The sequence below is a fragment of the Vidua macroura genome, chromosome 3 (genome assembly GCF_024509145.1).
Source record: "Vidua macroura isolate BioBank_ID:100142 chromosome 3, ASM2450914v1, whole genome shotgun sequence".
Classification (NCBI taxonomy): Eukaryota; Metazoa; Chordata; class Aves; order Passeriformes; family Viduidae; genus Vidua; species Vidua macroura.
Window position 1 is genome coordinate 39,655,191 of NC_071573.1, and position 18,504 is coordinate 39,673,694.

Below are 18,504 nucleotides of genomic sequence, written 5' to 3' on the forward strand. Positions count from 1 at the left end.
TTCTTAAAATGCTCAAAAGTCAAGCAATAGGAGGAGTTCAAGCTGCAGATTTGCTTCAGACCCATGTGGTAAAATTCCGTAAGTGCAATAAAACATGTCTGAGAGACAGGCTTCTGTCAGAATGCAGCCCAAGCTGGCAGTGCAAATCAGCCCATAAACAAATGGCGTGGCTTTACCAATCAGACACACTCAGCATAGCATCACCATCTGCAAGTACAGACCCCCCACATCCATACCATGTGCTAGAGTCTCCAAGGAATACACTTCTCCCTAAACTTCAGTCTCTGCCACAGGCATCAGAAATGCTAATTTAATCACCACTCTGCTACCTAGCCACAAAGCAACACTTACATTTACTACCTGCAAGAACTCCAGAAGAAATCAAGAGTTAAAGCAAACTACTGCTTCATAAAACATTGCCCTACCAGCAGTCTTCCCACAGTGAAGAGGACAACAAGTAACCCAAAATTTGATGGATACATGTTCTATTTCAACCACACTACAAGGAACCATCTCCACAGCAACAACAACAGGAAAATCACCAGGCCCCTGGGTCAGAAACTAGGCATTTCTCATGTCCTGGATGCAACACTGGCACAGGCAGAACACACATGTAAGGAAAAACCAAGAGTAGCAACAGCAGTCTAATTCAGCCAGCAGATCACAGAATAAACATCACTGACAAAAAATAGTCTTCCTACATAGCTAACTAGCATTCAAAAAAATAGATCTTGTGATGAAATAGAACAAAACCAGCATAATCCTAGAACTACCTAGTTTGGTTATCACAGAAAACCAGAGCAGCCAAGCGAAGCTACTGATGCTGCAAACCAAAGAAGGAAAATGCTTCAGTTTACCCCAGCCAGATGTGCTCAGGGAAGCAGAAGCAAGGAGTGGCATTACCTTGCTTGGCGCACATACAGCTGTGGGTGACACCGATGCCTTGGGCATGCCAGCAAGGTGAAACCTCTCTCCATGGGTGAGCCTGGAACAGGCATGATCCTTTCAAAGACATTCCCCATGTCCAGCTCTGAATGACTAAAACCTGTCGGGGCAACAGAGAAACTTCATTATGCAAGTTTTAAATTATCAGCAAAACTGTCTGGGGAAAAAAACTGTCTGAGTTTCAAAGTTAAACCAGAGATAGTAAAATGCTCCAAGTCTTTTAAGTTAGGCAATGAGGCTGAAATGACAGCAGCATAAACATATAAGAATCGTCACCAAAGTCATCTAATTAATCCAGCATTCCAAACCTGAATAAGCTTCAAAGCAAACAAATTGGTAGAAAACAACCCCTATAAAAATAATACAACCAATTCTCTATGCCTATGGAGAATCTCTGTCAGGACTCACAATGCTGAAGGAAAGCTAACCTTGGTTGCCATGGTGGATTTGACAGAACCCTTAATTCAAGCCCTGTTTTCTGTAATTGACACACCACTACAGTCTTTTAGTGTGACTTGGAACCAACATGTCTAGATGCCAGCATATCAGAAATGTTCCAGCTCCCTTTTCAGCTCAATTTAAGTGCATGCTTAGTTTATTAGTCAGAATTCAGGACCAAAATTCCACATCTGGTGCTGTTCTCTGATTAACCTGTGTATTCTCTACCTTTGTACCTCTGTTCTAGAAGAAATAATCTGAATTTCCTTCTATGTCTCCAGCAGCCCCTCTGAGTCTCACCAGAGTGTCCTCTTCCAATCTGCACTGGCTTGGATAAGTAAGAGAAAGTGATCCATTTCAAGTCTCTTGGCTCTATTCAACCAGAAATCTTCACAAAACTTGTAGGTATTGATTTTTGAGATCTTTACTCCTTTCTGATGTCCCGTTTCTGGCAAATTTAAAGATTGCAGGGAATGGACAGACTGCTGAATGCTGCTGGAATGAGCATGGAACCACAGGTACCTCTTGCACATGGGATCTTCATAAGAAGATACTTTTAGATTATGTTTTTCACATGTCTAGAAACTGATAACCATTCTCAGTACTAAAAAAAGAACACCACAGCAAGCTCACAGAGCATACTAACTAGGTTCTTAATTGCTCTCACTTCAAGAATAAAAGAGTTTTAAGCTCTTACCTAACCTCTCCTCAGGTGGTATAAAGAGAAGTATAAACTGCAGTTCTGGTAGTAAGATGAAAGCTCTCCTGGACAAATAACAAGCATATTCAGTCTTTTATTATTACACCCATCAATGACAGACAGCAGCTAGCTTTTTTAATAGATAATTTTTTTTTCTCCAGTGTCTCTAACCTTTCTTCAGAAGTCCACATGGCTCAACAATTAAAACATTTCTGTCAAACAATATGTGAAATTTATCTGGGTAATTTGACTGGTTTTTCATACCTTATTTCTTTTAAATTTCCCAATCTTTACATTTCAAACATCCTCTATTTTATAGCAGTTTCCCAGTGGTGAAATATTTAATATATCAGGCTTCTTCTGGCAGATCTTTGATGGGGCATCTGGATGAGACTGCTTGACTTGACAAATGTGATTTGACAGCGGGAGAGGGCATGTGCCTCACTACCCAAGACTACTCACCTAACAATTTCTTGGGAACATCCAGCTGCATAATCTTCCTTTGCCACAAAGAGATGCACAAAGAGCGTGTTCAAAGGCTACAAAACAAGGAGTGAAAGCCTACACACCATGCAGCTCATTTTTATTCCATCAGCTCAAGTATTAGTACACATATACATTTCCAACATACATGATCTGCATTCAAGGAGCAGCAAAATACATAAGTAACTTCAAAGCATGTGTGGGTAAAGTTATGTGATTAAAGTGCTTTATATAATTTTGTGCTTCTGCAACATTTTTTTCTTTCTACTCAGTTTATTATTGTTTGACTGCAATATACACTGTACATTTCGTATTGAACAGTATTCATTCTTGACTAACAACATTCAACCACATTAAACATTCAACATGTGTCTGACAAAGACATTCTTTTAAGGTTAAAAGAAAAACCACAAGCCAAAAGCTCACCTGCTTCTCATAATCCTAAAGTGTTTTTTCTTTAAAGGTAGTAAGAAAAATTACCTGTTTTAAGATGACATCATTAGACACACAAATACCAGGCAAAAACAGGGCAGACTAACAGACACCTTTATCTTGTGCACCTCCAGTAAACATGGAAAACCCCTGTGCTGGAATGGCAAGGGCTATTAAATCAGCTGTTCTCTAGCATATTAATTACAAGTCAGTGAAGGTCTGCCTGAAGATAAAAATACTTTAAATGGAAAACCTGAGATCTTCTGAATAGTATAATATTCAATTAAAACACCATAGCTAGAGGCACCAATAAACTTCAGCAATTTAAGAGCAAGAATGATTTCAATAGAGGCTGCAGTACATGGACTGACATCAGGACAACAAGCTATTGAAACAAACATCTAAAGACATCCCTAAAAATCAGGCAGTTTGTTTGTTTTTTTAGAAACAAAGGGAAGAAATATAAAACTATATTACTGTTGAGGTCCAAGAGGACACCAATAGTGCTGGTAACCAGACAATCCAGTACAGCATTTTCACTTATTCCTTTCTGCACAAGTCAACTCCCACTTCAGACCCTGAAATTATTCCTGTACTCTAGGAAAAAGACAGGTCAACTATACTTCACAGAATTCCTATGTTCAGATGACCTCAGTTTTGAAAAGCACACCTAAATGGATTTAACCTACAGTTTACCAATGACATCTCATCAAGTTATACCCCAGAAAACGTTCAGAGTTTCTGCCAATGCAGAAGCATAAAACACTAAATCTTCTACACCTCCTTTAGCAAATAAACTCCATTCTAGAAAAATAGAATGTTGCCTGTATGTTTCAAGGTATTTTTCACTACTGGTCCTGAACAGTAATTTATTTTTCTTGTCTTTTCTCTGTAGGCCCCTACACCAGATCCCAGAAAGCCACCAGACAGCCTGAGGGAGATCACAGCACAGCAGAACCCCCAGAGCAGTTGCACCCCGAATGAAGTGGCTGCCCACAAAGTGCCACTCAAGGGACAAACAAAGTCCATTACAAGGAAATCACAGGTCCTTTCTGCTGTCCTTTTGGCTGTACTGGTGGTGTTTCCTTTAAGAGCACACATTTTCAAACACTGTTTTTGTCAGTTTATCTCCAAGCCATTGCTTAACATTACAGAAGACCCTAAGCAACTGATGAACAAAATGCCCAGAGATAACTGCAGCACCTTATTATGGCACATGCTGCACACCTTATGAGTGCTTGGGGCTTAATATTTTCTGTATTTTCTCAACAATCCCACAGTCTAGTTCCCAGCTGGACTTGGTGATGGGGGAACATTTGAGTGCTAAACTTGTAAGGGCCTGTTTCTTTTCTGTAGATCCTACCAGAAAGTCACAAGCTTGCCCAAGGAGCCCGTGTGAAAATTGCCAGCATGCAAAGAGCAGCTGTCTCCCCACCAGCACCAAACAAGTTCACTGCAGAACTAAGGTTTCCCTTGTCAGCACGAGGGCTTGACAAGGACTCCATCACCTTCCATATCCTGAAAGCCTCAAATCTACCGGAAACAGATTGTAGACGCCCATGTGTATTTTCCATACCTGAGCCTTAAATGAAAACTCAACTAAAATCACACAATTTACTTACAGTGCACTTATTGTTAGTGTAGTTTTCATGCAGGAATGGTTCCCATTCAGCCTGATCGGTAATATTCCAATTCGGATAGTCCAGAAAGGCAGCATGAGCGATAACCTCATTCTTCTCATTGCAGAGTGTCAAAGCAAGATTTGATAATTCTCTATGAAAACAATTTAATTTTGCACAAGTTGAACAAACTCCACATAGAAAAGTGACTGTGAATTCAGCCTGCTGGAAGAGCAAAAGCAGCCATGTTCAAGAGGGTTCCCAGGATCAGGCCTCAATTAAACTTCATCATCCACATGCTAACTTGGAATTGTTACTTCAGTTCCACACATTTGTGCTCTAACATTATAAAAATTCAGGTGGATTTTCAAATCCTCATATTAGTAAATCTGAGATGCAAGACTTAAACATTCCCTTCCATTTGTATGTTTCTTCACACATCTCTTTTTCCCCAAACAGCTGTTATCCGGGATTTTTGCTATTAAGGGGGAAAAACATAAGTGACCCACCAGTATCTGTCACACAGCCTGTCTGCTGATAGCTTTTTTCAAAAGCATTTCTTCTGAGCTTTTACAAAAGGAAGCTAGTACAGAATTAAACCTTCTCCACCATGGCAGAGACCCAGGTTTGCGCAGTCATGCATGTGACAGACATGAAAGTAGATTTTCTTTCCATTTTTAGAAACAGCACAAAAAATCATTATGTCACACCATGTCAAAGCTCAGAATGTTTTCTGCCATTTTAAGTGTAATTTCCTGAAAGATGGCAACCTAAAACACCATTACTTACAAAAGGTAAGTGACATCAATCCTTCCAAAGAGGTCTTCTGTGACAGGGCTGAAGAGGCTGATAATGTCCGGGACATCACGTGACACGGTCCTTCTGGCAGTGACCACATCTGTATTTCCCCTTGATGAGGTGACTGTGGCCATCCCACAGGCTGCACTGAGAACCAAGGAAAACACTGCTGGCTCCAGCCGTCCCATTGCCATCCCCTGCCCAACACAGGCACTTCAGGTGGGTTTTCATAACAAATCTAAATTGGGGCAGCTTCTGTGGATTTGGTGCCTGGTTCCTGCATACCACCAGACAGATAGGCACTGCCTGTCCAGTGCGCATCTGAAACGCGGCAGGCAATCACTCTTATGGTCTGGATCCTACAGAGGAAATTAATTGTTTTAATAGGCTACAGCTGCTTTCCTATTTATTCATTTGCATGCTAACCAGCTCATCACCAAGAACTTCAAACTCGAAGACCTTCAGCGGGAGGCTCACCTGTGGGCAGTCAGGGGAAGCAGGCTGGAGACACAGCTGCAAACAACCAGGTACACAATGTCCGATTAAACAGCAGCTTCAGGTGAATTAACTGTATTTTGTCCAAAACTGCTCCTCGAATTTCTTTTATTTCTTTTGAGATCAACAGTAGGGCTTAAAGGCTATTCAAAGTTGTACTGCTTTCCTACGCAGAAAAAAAAAAAATTTTTTTTTTTTTTTTTTTTTTTTTTTTTTTTTTTTTTTTTTTTTATTTTTGTTTTGTTCCTCATTGAGAAAATGTGCCAGGCACAGATGATATGTTGATCCGCCCGGCAATTTTAGAATACACGGGGCATCAGATCCTCAAACCACCTGTGACCATCCCCTCGTGTCTAACACCCTTTAGTTGTGTATCTCCGCTCAGTACTGCAGCCTGCTGTGACCCAGCCAACAATCAAGCACGTGAAATAAAGCGACCAAACAATGGCTTCCCGCAATTTCTTAAATATATGTGCAAAATATAGCAGTACTAACTAGAAAAAAGAAAAAAAAAAAAAGCCTAAACCAACACACCTAGACCACAGAGCAATTTCACCACTCTGCCAAACACAACAGCCACTTCCAACAGTGACTCCAAATGCAAATGTGATGCTCAGTTATCAGGCACCGCAATTCCCAACTAAAATGAAAAACCAAAAGAAATGCAGATTTTCACACCTTTTAAATACAGAGAGAGTCACATGCACTCCTACATCTTTCACAGACAAACAAGACATTCCAGCGCCAGCGCGGGTCCTGAAATTAACCTGAAGGAACACATCCTTTGGAAACATGCGTCAATTTAAAAAATGAAAGCTAACACGAAATTTAAAGGGCCATTCATCGGCTGAGGTTTAGCGCACTAAGATAACTTCAGTTGAGGAAAATTGTTTGCCACATTTTCAGTCAATTGTTTAACTTCACGCAAAAAAAAAAAAAAAAAAAATATATATATATATACACACGCATCTCCACCAGCTCCCCTAAACGCTCCCGCAGTCAGAGAAAGCAGCATTTTCACAGGAAAAATTTACCATAAGGAAATGCGCTGTTCTTACAGTAACTCCTGCACTCGTCCCACGGAGCAGGATCCTAGAGACAATCAGCAGAACAAGAAGAGGAGGGCGTTCCCCTCCCGAACTCAGATCAGTTCCCTCCCACCTCCTCACACAAACGCTCTCTAAAAGCATGAGTAAGACGCCACGCGGTTTTTTTGGTGTTTGTAGCCCAGAACGCACACATACCTCGGGAGGGCTGCGAAGAGCTGTGGAAGGCTGCTGCTAGTGGCTCTCGAGGGGCACCCCCGGTGGCGCGGGGCGGGGCGGGGCCGGACCGGGCCCGGGGCGGTACCGCGGGGTAGGGCGGGGGCTGGACACCGAGGCTGGACACCCGCGCTGTCCATGGACACACCCCCGAGGCGGCCTCACGGACCCCCGGGCGCGAACGACCCCCTCAGGCACGCGGGCCACACCTACGCACGCGGACAGATCCCCACCGCCGAGCCGCCAGGGGGCAACCCGCCGAGCGCGTACATCGCACGGGCACAGCGCCGGGCACTCACCTGCCCTGTCCCCGGCGCAGAGTGAAGCGGCCACAGAGTGTCCCAAGGACAGGAAAGACGGGACAGATGGAACAGCTGAGCCCACGGACGAGACAGAACGAACAGACGGTCCCACGGACGGAATGGACAGTCCCACCGCCCCGCCCCCGCCGCCCGGAACGCGTCGCCGTTACCGCGGCAACGACGCTCGGGCGGTGCTGCGTGAGGTCAGGGGTGCCGGGGCGGGGCCCGCGCGCGCAGCGGCGGAAAAATGGCGTCTACGGCGGCTGGGAAGCAACGCATCCCCAAAGTGGCGAAGGTGGGTGGCAGGGAGGGCGGCGGGGACCCCCCCGGGACCCCTCGATCCCCACTCGCTTCGGGCCGTCGCGTCGCGGCGGGCTCCGCGCTTAGCGAGGCGCGGAGGAAATTGATCGTGTCGGTGCTGCGTTAGCAAATGTGAGCCGGGACCCCTTTGTACTTGCCTTGCAGGTGAAAAACAAGGCACCCGCCGAAGTTCAGATCACAGCAGAGCAGCTTCTGAGAGAGGCAAAGGAGAGGGAACTCGAGCTTCTCCCACCGCCTCCGCAGCAGAAGATCACAGATGTTGAAGAGCTAAATGACTATAAACTCCGGAAGAGGAAGGTACAGTCAAAAAAAAAAAAAAAACCCAAAAAAACAAACAAACAAAAAAAAAAAAAACCCAAAAAAAAAAAAAAAAACAAAAAAAAAACAACTGGTTTAATCTTGACACTCACATAAAGCACTAAAATTCCACTGGTTTTAACTTAAACAAGATGTAGTCCGTATTCCTTGTGGACTTTCCAGTTGGACACCAATTCTTTAAAACCTTTTTTCATGCTACTCTTTACCAGAATCTGCAATTTACAGATGTATTGCTTGACAAAATCTGGTAGCAAGCAACATCTCCCCTGTGCCTGTGTTCAGAACACTGAAAGGGTAATTTTTTACACAATTAATAGATGTTTTCTTCGTTACCAGCAGTATCTGGCCAGCCAGTATAAAAACATGAACAAAGAAAGTAAATAACATTACAGTAATGCTGAGTTATAAATCTTCTTTTGAAAGAATTGCTTTGCTTGTGCAGATTTACCCATGGTTTTGCTTGGCTTTTTGCTTTGAAAGTACCTAAGCAAAGCAAGCATATTCCTGATGGTTATTATAATACCCCCTAAGCCATTTTTGATGCAAATTGTCTGCAAGAAGGATTTCTGACTTACAGATATAATTTTCTCCTCAGACTTTTGAAGATAACATAAGAAAGAACAGGACTGTTATCAGTAACTGGATAAAGTACGCACAATGGGAGGAAAGCCTGAAGGAAATACAGAGGTAACAATGATGGAGCTGTAGGCATCTCTTACAAGCGTTTTTAAACACACACCAAAGTCTAGGAGGCACATTTTACCTGCCCTGTACTCATGTTTTCCAGAGCCCGTTCCATTTACGAGCGTGCCCTGGATGTGGACTACAGGAACGTCACCCTCTGGCTGAAATATGCCGAGATGGAGATGAAGAACCGCCAGGTCAACCACGCCCGGAACATCTGGGACCGGGCCATCACCACCCTGCCCAGGGTTAACCAGTTCTGGTATGGTGGCTGAGCAGTGAGATCCCCTTCTAGCCCCAAACACCCCCCACAGTATTTGGCTGTTCTGGGGTTATGCAGATTATCCTGCTTCTCTAAGTCTTCAGGCTAGTCTGAAAAAAAATGGAGGAAGGCTGAAGTTTTGGAAAGGTTTTGTACTTTTTAAGTGGCAAGAGCCTTGGGAGAGAAGGATATTTGTGTGACTGGATGCTGCCAGTCACTGCTGTGCTTACAGACATTTCTAGGGTGGGAAGAAATAGGTGAGGGGAGCTCAGGGATACTCTTAGGAAACACTCCAGAAATCCCTGAATGAACGTGTTCACCATGTGATTGCAGAAACTCAATCTCCTTTCTCCAGGTACAAGTACACGTACATGGAGGAGATGCTGGGGAATGTCGCTGGGTCACGCCAGGTGTTTGAACGGTGGATGGAGTGGCAGCCAGAGGAGCAAGCCTGGCATTCCTACATCAACTTTGAGCTCAGATACAAGGAAGTGGACAGAGCACGAAGCATTTATGAGAGATATATCCTTTCCAGAGCCTTGTGACTCCTGCCTGGGTTAAGGTCTCCATTCTTTATTTCCTTCCCAAATATTCCATGTCCAGCAACGTCCCTGTACTCCTCTTCACTGTGGTGTGCTGGGAATCAGCCAGCACCCTGGGAGCCAGCAGGAGGTGTTAAAAGCATGTTTAGGGAAAGCCTCCAGATTCAGTGCAGTGGCTGCAGGTCCTTCCACAACAGTGTCTGTTTAACTGCACTGCTCATGTACCCAGCTCTTTTGTAGCCATTGTTTGTTTCAGGTTTCTCCTCAGATTTTCCCTGATCCTTATCCCTTTTTAAGTTTACAGTAAGGCACAAAACCTATGCATGCTTATACCTGTCAGCGTCTTCTTCCTAGCTGCATTTATTGTTCCCCACGTGTACCATCCTGGGAGATGTTTGATGTAGTCCTTGACCCAGTAGTCCCTGGGAAGAACACAGCTGGGGATGTGCCACTCAGCCAGCACTGTTTCTTTAACAAGAGCTGTACTTGTCCTTGTTCACCCCGACGTGAAGAACTGGATCAAGTACGCGCGCTTCGAGGAGAAGCACAGCTACTTTGCCCACGCCAGGAAGGTGTATGAGAGGGCAGTGGAGTTCTTCGGGGAGGAGCACATGGATGAGCACTTGTATGTGGCGTTTGCTAAGTTTGAGGAGAACCAGAAAGAAGTAAGATTTTCTTGATAATGCATCTGAGTCATGCCAGTGTTTCTCCTTGAATATCAAACTAAAGGCATTTAACATTCACTGCAATTCTTGCAGTTCCCAGCACCTCGTGACTGTAATTTGAGTTAGGGAGACAGTTTTTTGCTCACCTCTACTTGCCTTTTGGTGCCATCAATAAAATGTGCTCTAAGGGAGATCTGCCAAGCCCAAGACCAACAGCATTGGCTCAAACATGCATCCTCAGACTGGAGTGGTTCTGAGAGGTTATGGGCCTACATGATAGAAAACTGGATTGGTCTAGATGTAGAGGCTATAAGTTTCCCAGGTTGTTAGGAAATTGAAGACATTCTGTGAACTCCAAACCACAACCTCTTGAATTGGTTTAAATATTCTAAACCTGTAAATGAATAAGAGATGATGGGGGCTGGCATTTTCAGGTTTATTTTTTCCCCCTCAAAGTTTACTCTTCAGGGAGATCTGTGTTAGTCCTGTTCTAAAACAATTGCTTACATTGGGATGTCCCACAGTTCTGTGTTCTATTAAATATTGCCGAAAGCTTGTTGAAAAACTGTCAGGGAGGACATAAATTGCTTTGTAAATATTTTTCAAATGATATTTAATATTTTCAGTTTGAAAGAGTGAGGGTTATCTACAAGTATGCCTTGGATAGAATTCCAAAGCAGGATGCCCAGAATCTCTTCAAGAATTATACCGTCTTTGAGAAGAAGTTTGGAGACAGGAGGGGAATTGAGGACATCATTGTCAGCAAGAGGAGATTCCAGTATGAGGAGGAGGTGAAGGTATGTGGGACAGGTACCCTTCAGGTTCACTGTACAGCCAGCTGGTGCTTAAGGGACCCAAGTATTTTGTGATATCAAGGCTGATGAGTTTCAAGTTACCCTTGAAAGTCAGTCCGAAAAAACACCAAGGGAATGTTTATTTTAGAGACAGAATTCCATCCCTGGGGAAGAGAATAATGTCTGCATTCATTGCTTTTTTGTTTCTGCTTTCTAATCTAGATTGTGCAGGTGAGGGTTTGGGATTGAACTCAAGGCTTGGTACCCTTAAGGATAATGCAGTTTAGCTTGTAGTTGCTACTTAGGGAATAGCCATTACAGGACACCTCACCTGGGCATAAATACCTTTTTGTGAGAAAACACCTGTGCCACACCTGTCTGCTGTTCAGTCCACACCGCACATTTCATCACTCCTCGTCCCTTCTCACACTTTACTTGGACTGCCTTCATTGAGACAATGCTGAGGGCAAAATAAAAACAAAATTTAAAGAAAAGTCACTTATAACCTAAAAGCTCTACCATAACCATCCCCAAGCACAGTAAATATTCCAGTAATCTGTTTTAAAGGAGAAATTCTGACTAAGGATGAGGCTCTGTTAGTTTTAGTGACTACAGTTTGTTTGTTGTTGCCCTGCTCCCCTGTCTCTGGAAGGCAAACCCCCACAACTATGATGCATGGTTCGACTACCTGCGGCTGGTGGAGAGCGACACAGAAGCCGAGACCGTGCGGGAGGTATATGAGAGAGCCATCGCCAACGTGCCCCCCATCCAGGAGAAACGCCACTGGAAGAGATACATCTACCTCTGGGTTAACTATGCACTCTATGAGGAGCTGGAAGCAAAGGCAAGTAGTGAGAATTCGGGGTTTCCCTTTTTGTATAGTAAATAGCTGCTGATATTTTAATAGGAAAACCAAGAACTAAGTATTCTCTGATTATTTAAATACAGAGACTTTTTCCTCTTCCAGTTTTCCCTCCTGTGCATAAGGGAGGGAAAAAAACAAACTCGTTTTACCCCAATTCATTCTGAAACACACTGATAAAAAAAGCAGGAGTGGGTATTTCTGGTGGCCCTGGCTGAACTGCCCATGGCAGACTGTTACCTGAACTTGTGAAAGAGTTTTATAGTTAAAAAAAAATGTTTGTGAAGCAGCCGGGTTGTCGTCATTGTGACCTTTGAGGCTGTGCAAGTATTTATTGGAACATTAGAGCTGCTCTGAGTAACAGACACCTGTTCAGTGTCTGTTAAAGGAAAAGACTTATTTTTCCTCCCACAACCCGGATGCTCCTTCTTTTTTGTCTGCTTCCTAGCACTGAACCTTGCTTTGAAAAGGTGAAGTCTTGATGATTCAGAAGCTACCACCTTTGAATTGTGCACGCTAAGTAGATAAGCATTGCTGATTGTAACCGGCTTGACTTAGATACTGTTCTGCGGTTTTGCAGTTTGTGCAAGATTCAAATTCAGCATAATCTCAGCAGTAAATAAAGTGTTTTACATAATGCCTGTTCTTACAGGATGCAGAGCGAACCAGACAGGTGTACCAGGCATGCCTTGAGCTCCTGCCCCACAAGAAGGTATGGCTCCTCCATCAGTTTGGCTTGAGTTTTGGGTTAAAATGCTCTAGATAAGATCCTTTCTCTTCCCCCACTACATTCAGGGGTGTAAGCAGCTCCAAATGGCTGCTAGTGGGTTCATCGAGACTTTGCTTAAAACTTCAAGTATCCCTTCCAGTTTCTCAAAACGTCCACGTTCAAAAATGGTTTTCCAGCTAGAGTGCAAGATGTCTGTAATTTGCATCACAGAGGGAAGCTGCAGGGCAAGCACTGGTGTCAGGATTCCCTCCTACATGTGAGACACAAGGGTTTTTCCAGTATTTTCAAATTACTAAGTAGTTGCTAAGCAAACCGTAAGAAGATGAAATTGCACATAGTCAGCAAATAGGGAAGACCATTTAGATTTTGCTTGCTTGCATTCCTCCTCAGGCCGGATCGTTTGCAGCTGCTCACAGGCCGGATCGTTTGCAGCTGCTCACAGCCCAGTCTCTTGCAGTCTCTGTAGGGCACTTGAGGCTCTGCTTAACTGTGTTAACACCTTTTATAGCATCCAGTGGCCTCCATGGTCACCACCCCTGAGGCAGCTACGTTTGACAAAACAGCTTTCAGGTCTGTCTTCCCCATTACAATCGGTCTTCAAGGCTGATTGATTGAGGTTTTGTGGGTTTTTTTTTTGCCTGTGAACTTTAACTAAAATATCTATGTGGCGAAACCCTTACAACTGCATTGTCTTGGAATGTCAGAAAATCCTCGTTCATGTTATTTTTCTAGTTTGTCATTTATTGTGTCATCTGCGTGTCAGATTAATCTCTAGTTATTAGGAGCTGATTAGCTATTAATTGATTCAGCAATAGCTGATGTCTTGCCAGTTGATGATTGGTTTAAAAACTATTTTCTGCGGTTTAAAAGACTTCTGTCCTGGCCATTTTTGCTTTCACCCCAATATATTGTCCTGTTGTAGAGGCTGTTTTAGATAATGAACTCTAAACCTTTCAGCAGGAAAACACTGAGATCAAATGAGATTACCTGCAGTAGCAGTCATATCTTGTATAGACAGAATGCTTATTTTTTTTTAGCAATGTGTACAGTATTACACACTGACTTTCCAGCCTAAATAGCACTTTGTTCTTTTTCTTCCAGTTTACATTTGCTAAAATGTGGCTGCTGTATGCACAGTTTGAAATTCGCCAGAAAAACCTCCCCCTTGCCAGAAGGGCTTTGGTAAGCTTTGTCAGAGCCATAATTGACTTCACTAACTAATAGTAACACAGGAATGGCATTAAAAGATTGTCTTTTTTAAGTTGCTGATTTAATCCACTTAAAATAAAGCATCCAAAAAGTCTGCAGAGGCCAACATTTAATGTCATGTATGATTTAAAAAGAAATGTAGCTTGTTCTGATTAATTAGCCCCGGGCAGAAACGACAAAGCACTCCTATGAATGCAGAGCACCCACATCAGCTCAGTGTTCTTACAAGTTCTTAGCTGTTGCTGATGGCTTACAGTGATATTTGTTCTAACAATAGTGTTTTAAAAAGCCTTGTAGATGAATGGAAGTTTGCCTCTAGGAAATTAGGACCTGCCAAACTTTGTGCCAGTCCCAACTGCTGACAGAAGCAATCGCTGGGACTTCAGGCAGGCTCAGGAGCAGGCTGAGCAGGTACACTCTGAATGTCAGCACAAGGGGACAGCAGGGTGTGATGGGGCAGCAAGAAATGGCATCTTTTGAAATGAAAAACTTCCTTTCCTTTCAGTTCAGATATTCTTAGTAAGCTCAGGGGTAGCATCAGGCATTTTGAGAGAAAGCCAGTGTTGGTAGCAGTTGAGGTGGTTTGACTTTCACGAGCAAACTGATGGGGTTTCCACCCAAACAGTGATGGAGAGCACATGGAGAAGAACTGAGCATATTCTGAAATACCCAGTGACATCTGTAAAGGGCCAGAACAGTGACCAAACTGATAATCCCAAGTGGTGGTTTCCTCCTTTTTTCATAAATTCCAAGGTACTAAACATGTAGGAGCATTGTGCAAGAGAACTGTGGTAAGGGAATTCCATCTCAAATTACCTCACATTGGCTTGAGGGAGCAGAAGCCACATTGCTTAGTAAACAATACTTGTCTGTAGAAGTGACTCCAAGGCCAAGTTCACTACAGCCTGTCTCAGGTATGCCCATTCTTAACAGTTGTTTTAAGAGTTTCCCAGACTAAGAATCCAGAATTGCCTCTCACAGCTTGGCTCAGGACAGACAGCTTTCTTCAGAGATTGAGGCGTATAGAAACAAAGTACTTTGTAAAGGCCTTATTCTCCACCTGTCCATTGCTGCCAGCCACCAGGCAGGGGTGGGCAGCCATTCTCTGTGCCAGGAGGAACAGTGTGGGGCCACAGTTCGTTTGGTATCATTTGTTTTATGAGATGCTTGGGAACTGCTTACCCGGCAGGCTGGTACAGACTGGTACTGTGCTTCCTTCAGGTGCTCAGCTGATGAACCAGGGTGGGTTCCACTCACACTCCATGGGGAGCCCACATTCTGTAAAAGAATGACAAGTGACGGATGTCTTCTGCTTCCCAGGCTGTTGGTGTTCATGGATGCACATTTGTTCTGCAAACACTGGTTGAATTTACTACTGCCCCTGAGCAAGCTGAATAAATGGTCTAAAAAAACGAGTTGTAGTTCAAACACTTAGAAAATCGAGTGGGGGTTTATTTTCCTGCAAAATCACTAAAGGCTTGGTTTTTGGGATTTTTTGCACAACAGGGGACATCCATAGGTAAATGTCCAAAAAACAAACTGTTTAAAGGTTACATTGAGCTGGAGTTACAGTTGCGTGAATTTGACCGTTGCCGAAAGTTGTATGAAAAATTCCTGGAGTTTGCACCAGAAAACTGCACATCCTGGATTAAGTTTGCTGAGCTGGAGACCATCCTTGGCGACATCGACCGTGCCCGGGCAATCTACGAGCTGGCTATCGGCCAGCCCCGGCTGGACATGCCAGAGGTTAGCAGGGAGGGGACTGATTTTAAGATATTTATTGCACAGTGTGGCTGATGAACATGTAAATAATCCAGGAGATGAAACATGAAGTGAAAGCTGAGTGGTTGATGGGGCATCAGGTTTGGTGCTGCTCAGCCCTAATCCCAGCCCATGCTGCCAAACACCCTCATCCCTGAACCTTTTCTTAGGGAAATTTTACCTTTATCTGTTCTTTTGCCCTCCCAATGTGCCTGGAATGGACATGATGAGAGGCTTCTCTGTTGCAGGTGCTTTGGAAATCCTACATTGACTTTGAGATTGAGCAAGAGGAGTACGAGAAAACCAGGAACCTTTACCGGCGGTTGCTGCAGCGCACACAGCACGTCAAGGTGTGTATGGGCACCCAGGACACAGAGCCAGCCCTGAGCTTGGCCTGTGGGCAGGGAAAGCCTGAGCTGCCTTGGCTCAGATCAGCCCAGGTTCAGGCCCATGCCTGTGCTCTGAATGGGGGGAGGGAAGTTCCTGAATTCCATACAATAACAGGGCTTTCTCAGGTGAAAGAAGCTTTTCCAAGCAGCCCTCTTTGCTGAGCAGCTTTGGGATCTTGGTTGCTAAAACATTGCAAGGAAAACTCTGATTTTCCAGTGTCGCTTGGTGCTGTCATTGACAAAATTCACACAGATTTCTCATGACTTGAAACAGCCACAAGAAATTGATCCACATGCCTTACGTGGATCTTGTGTCCTGCTGCAGTGTGTCCTTTTTTCACTCGTGTGAAAAAACCTGATTTTCTGGGCACCTGCTGGCGTTGATGTTTGCTTTTTTTTTTTTTTTTTTTTTTTTTTTTTTTTCTGCTTTGTTGTTTTTAACCTCTGCTCTGGCTGTGGTGGTGCAGAGTGGAGGCTGGAGCTGGAGTTTGTGTGCTGTGCCCACAGGTGTGGATCAGCCTGGCACAGTTCGAGCTGTCAGCAGGGCAGGAGGACCGGCTGCAGCGCTGCCGGCAGATCTATGAGGAGGCCAACAAGGCCATGCGCAGCTGCGAGGAGAAGGAAGAGAGGGTCATGCTGCTTGAGTCCTGGAGGAGCTTCGAGGATGAGTTTGGCACCGATGCCGCTAAGGAGAGGATAGATAAACTGATGCCTGAGAAAATAAAGAAGAGGAGAAAGCTGCAAGCCGAAGATGGGGTAAGGAAAAATTATGGCACTAGTGGCTGTGAGCCCTCGGTGCCTTTGTGCTTTATGGAGTCAGCTGCTGGGCAGGGCATGGCAAACATGGGCTTTAATTTTCTATTATTTCTCTAATTTCACTTTCATATTAGAAGCACCTCCTAATAGCCAATGTTAACGTGCAAATTAAACTCACTTTGTGGTATTTTTCTCTCTAGTCTGATGCTGGATGGGAGGAGTACTATGATTACATTTTTCCAGAAGACACTGCCAATCAACCCAACCTCAAACTCCTGGCTATGGCAAAGCTCTGGAAGAAACAGCAGCAGGAGAACGAAGCTGCAGCCATGGATCCTGATAAGGACATTGATGAAAGCCAGACTTAATACCTTGCTTTTTCCCACCCTTTTCTTGGCCCATTGTACAGTATTTTCATTGGTGATAAATAAATGTATTTGGAGAGTTTTAGTATTACTGACTTGAGATAGATTTTTTGTGGAAGACAAGCACCATCTTGGGGTTGGTTCCCTTTAACAGTCCTGCGGGTGTCCATCAGTTAAAGGAGAGGTCCTGGGAGCAGTGCAGAGGTCTGCAGCTGTCACCAGTGACGGGAGAACCGGGTGGTGACTTCATTTTCAGCACAGGGCCTGTCCAAGGCTCCCACAGCCTATCCTAGCACTGCTCAAAGACATTAATCTGCCAGGGCAGCAGACCTTGAGTGAGGGAGAGGTCTCCAACCATCATCCCTAATGAATTCTCCAGTAATTATGTTAACGATAAGAGTATTGTGAGAATAGCTGAAAACAGAAAACCCTGTTGACCACAACCTGGTCAGCTTCCTGTCCAAAGAAGGATGTTTTTATCCCAGAAAACTGTAAGGGGAGACAATATTAGAAGTTACGTACACTGAAATAGGACCTAGAGGACAAAGCTGTAGACGTCAGTACTGGACAATCAGTCTGTGTTTGAACATGGAAGTTTGAACATGTTTGAACATGTCCTGGCAGACACCCACAGAGAGCTGTTTCATTGCTCTGGGCTGGGCATCGCTCTGACCCATCCAGATCTGGCCTGTCCAGCCGCGACCAGAGCAGCCTTTTTCTGCCCCACCTGTACCTCTAATAACATGTGCCTCCCCTCTGTTGCCCTCTCATCTCTGAGTGTTTCTGCTGACCCACACCCTATTAGATTATAAATCTCATTCCTATTTTCCCTCTTTCAATTCCTCCTGCTGCTCTGTGCCGCATTGCTTTTCACAGTTTATTTTGATGTTTCCCTCTATCCTACTCCCTATCTCTGCTTTTTCATTTCATTGAATTGAATTTGTTACGGAGTTTTCAGAGGTGGTAAGATTGTTTTCTTGTGTATATTTTGGTGAGGTTTTTTGGGTGGCTTTTATTTTGTGTGTGTGGGGAGAGGTTTGTTTGTTTCTTTGTTTTTGTATTGTTTCATCCTCTGAGCACTGCATTTTCCAGGAATTCCTTCCTTTTTTGAAGATGGAACCTTGCCTCTTTTTCTGCCAGCTTTGCTGCACACTGTGTCAGTTTCTGGTATTATCTCTCTTAATAAGGCCAATAGTAAGGTTGTCAGCAGGGGCTCAGGTGAGCATCTTGTCTGTGTCTGCACAGAGAGCTTTACCAGCTCTCCAGAAAGCAGCAGGGCTACAAGGCACAGGGTCTTGCAGGGGAAGAGCCATTGTTACTCCGAGTTAAAAAAACAGACTTTTGGATTTTCAAGCCGTGTTGATTATTGTGG

General features: G+C 44.1%; 2 protein-coding genes across 8 annotated transcripts in view; one reads left to right on the forward strand and one right to left on the reverse strand.

The window, feature by feature from the left end:
- CFAP61 (cilia and flagella associated protein 61) overlaps positions 1-7,593 on the reverse strand; it is a 91,993-nt gene extending 84,400 nt beyond the window's left edge. For 3 of the 6 annotated variants that reach the window (XM_053973935.1, XM_053973931.1, XM_053973937.1), the window contains exons 1-7: positions 7,472-7,593; positions 5,893-6,076; positions 5,407-5,562; positions 4,621-4,771; positions 2,546-2,622; positions 2,081-2,148; positions 904-1,045 (exon numbers count right to left, since the gene is read on the reverse strand). In XM_053973935.1, the coding sequence (XP_053829910.1) occupies positions 904-1,045; positions 2,081-2,148; positions 2,546-2,622; positions 4,621-4,771; positions 5,407-5,549 (581 nt within the window). In that variant the 5' untranslated portion in view covers positions 5,550-5,562; positions 5,893-6,076; positions 7,472-7,593. Of the gene's footprint in view, positions 1-903; positions 1,046-2,080; positions 2,149-2,545; positions 2,623-4,620; positions 4,772-5,406; positions 5,563-5,892; positions 6,077-6,944; positions 7,003-7,154; positions 7,377-7,471 lie in introns of those variants that run through there. The other 3 variants (XM_053973933.1, XM_053973934.1, XM_053973932.1) reach the window with 3 other exon arrangements.
- Positions 7,594-7,607: 14 nt separating this feature from the next.
- On the forward strand, positions 7,608-17,220 carry CRNKL1 (crooked neck pre-mRNA splicing factor 1). Of its 2 annotated transcripts, none has more exons than XR_008436389.1 (14): positions 7,608-7,769; positions 7,940-8,092; positions 8,709-8,800; positions 8,901-9,059; positions 9,415-9,581; positions 10,088-10,266; positions 10,893-11,063; positions 11,713-11,904; positions 12,575-12,634; positions 13,754-13,834; positions 15,411-15,607; positions 15,871-15,972; positions 16,519-16,767; positions 16,968-17,057. XR_008436389.1 is itself a non-coding variant. In XM_053973938.1 (14 exons), exons 1-14 carry the CDS (start codon positions 7,722-7,724, stop codon positions 17,133-17,135), a joined length of 2,061 nt encoding a protein of 686 aa, XP_053829913.1. In that variant the 5' UTR covers positions 7,613-7,721; the 3' UTR covers positions 17,136-17,220. The 2 variants fall into 2 exon arrangements, 1 of the variants encoding a protein (XP_053829913.1); XM_053973938.1 differs by having other exon boundaries at positions 7,613-7,769; positions 15,368-15,607; positions 16,968-17,220.
- Positions 17,221-18,504: the final 1,284 nt, after the last annotated feature.

Excerpts from the sequence above, each read along its gene's own strand:
- CRNKL1 (XM_053973938.1), top strand. The coding sequence starts at position 7,722 with ATGGCGTCTACGGCGGCTGGGAAGCAACGCATCCCCAAAGTGGCGAAG. Across the intron at positions 8,093-8,708 it reads ATAAACTCCGGAAGAGGAAG|ACTTTTGAAGATAACATAAG; the intron begins GTACAGTCAAAA and ends TTTTCTCCTCAG. Across the intron at positions 11,064-11,712 it reads AGTATGAGGAGGAGGTGAAG|GCAAACCCCCACAACTATGA; the intron begins GTATGTGGGACA and ends TGTCTCTGGAAG.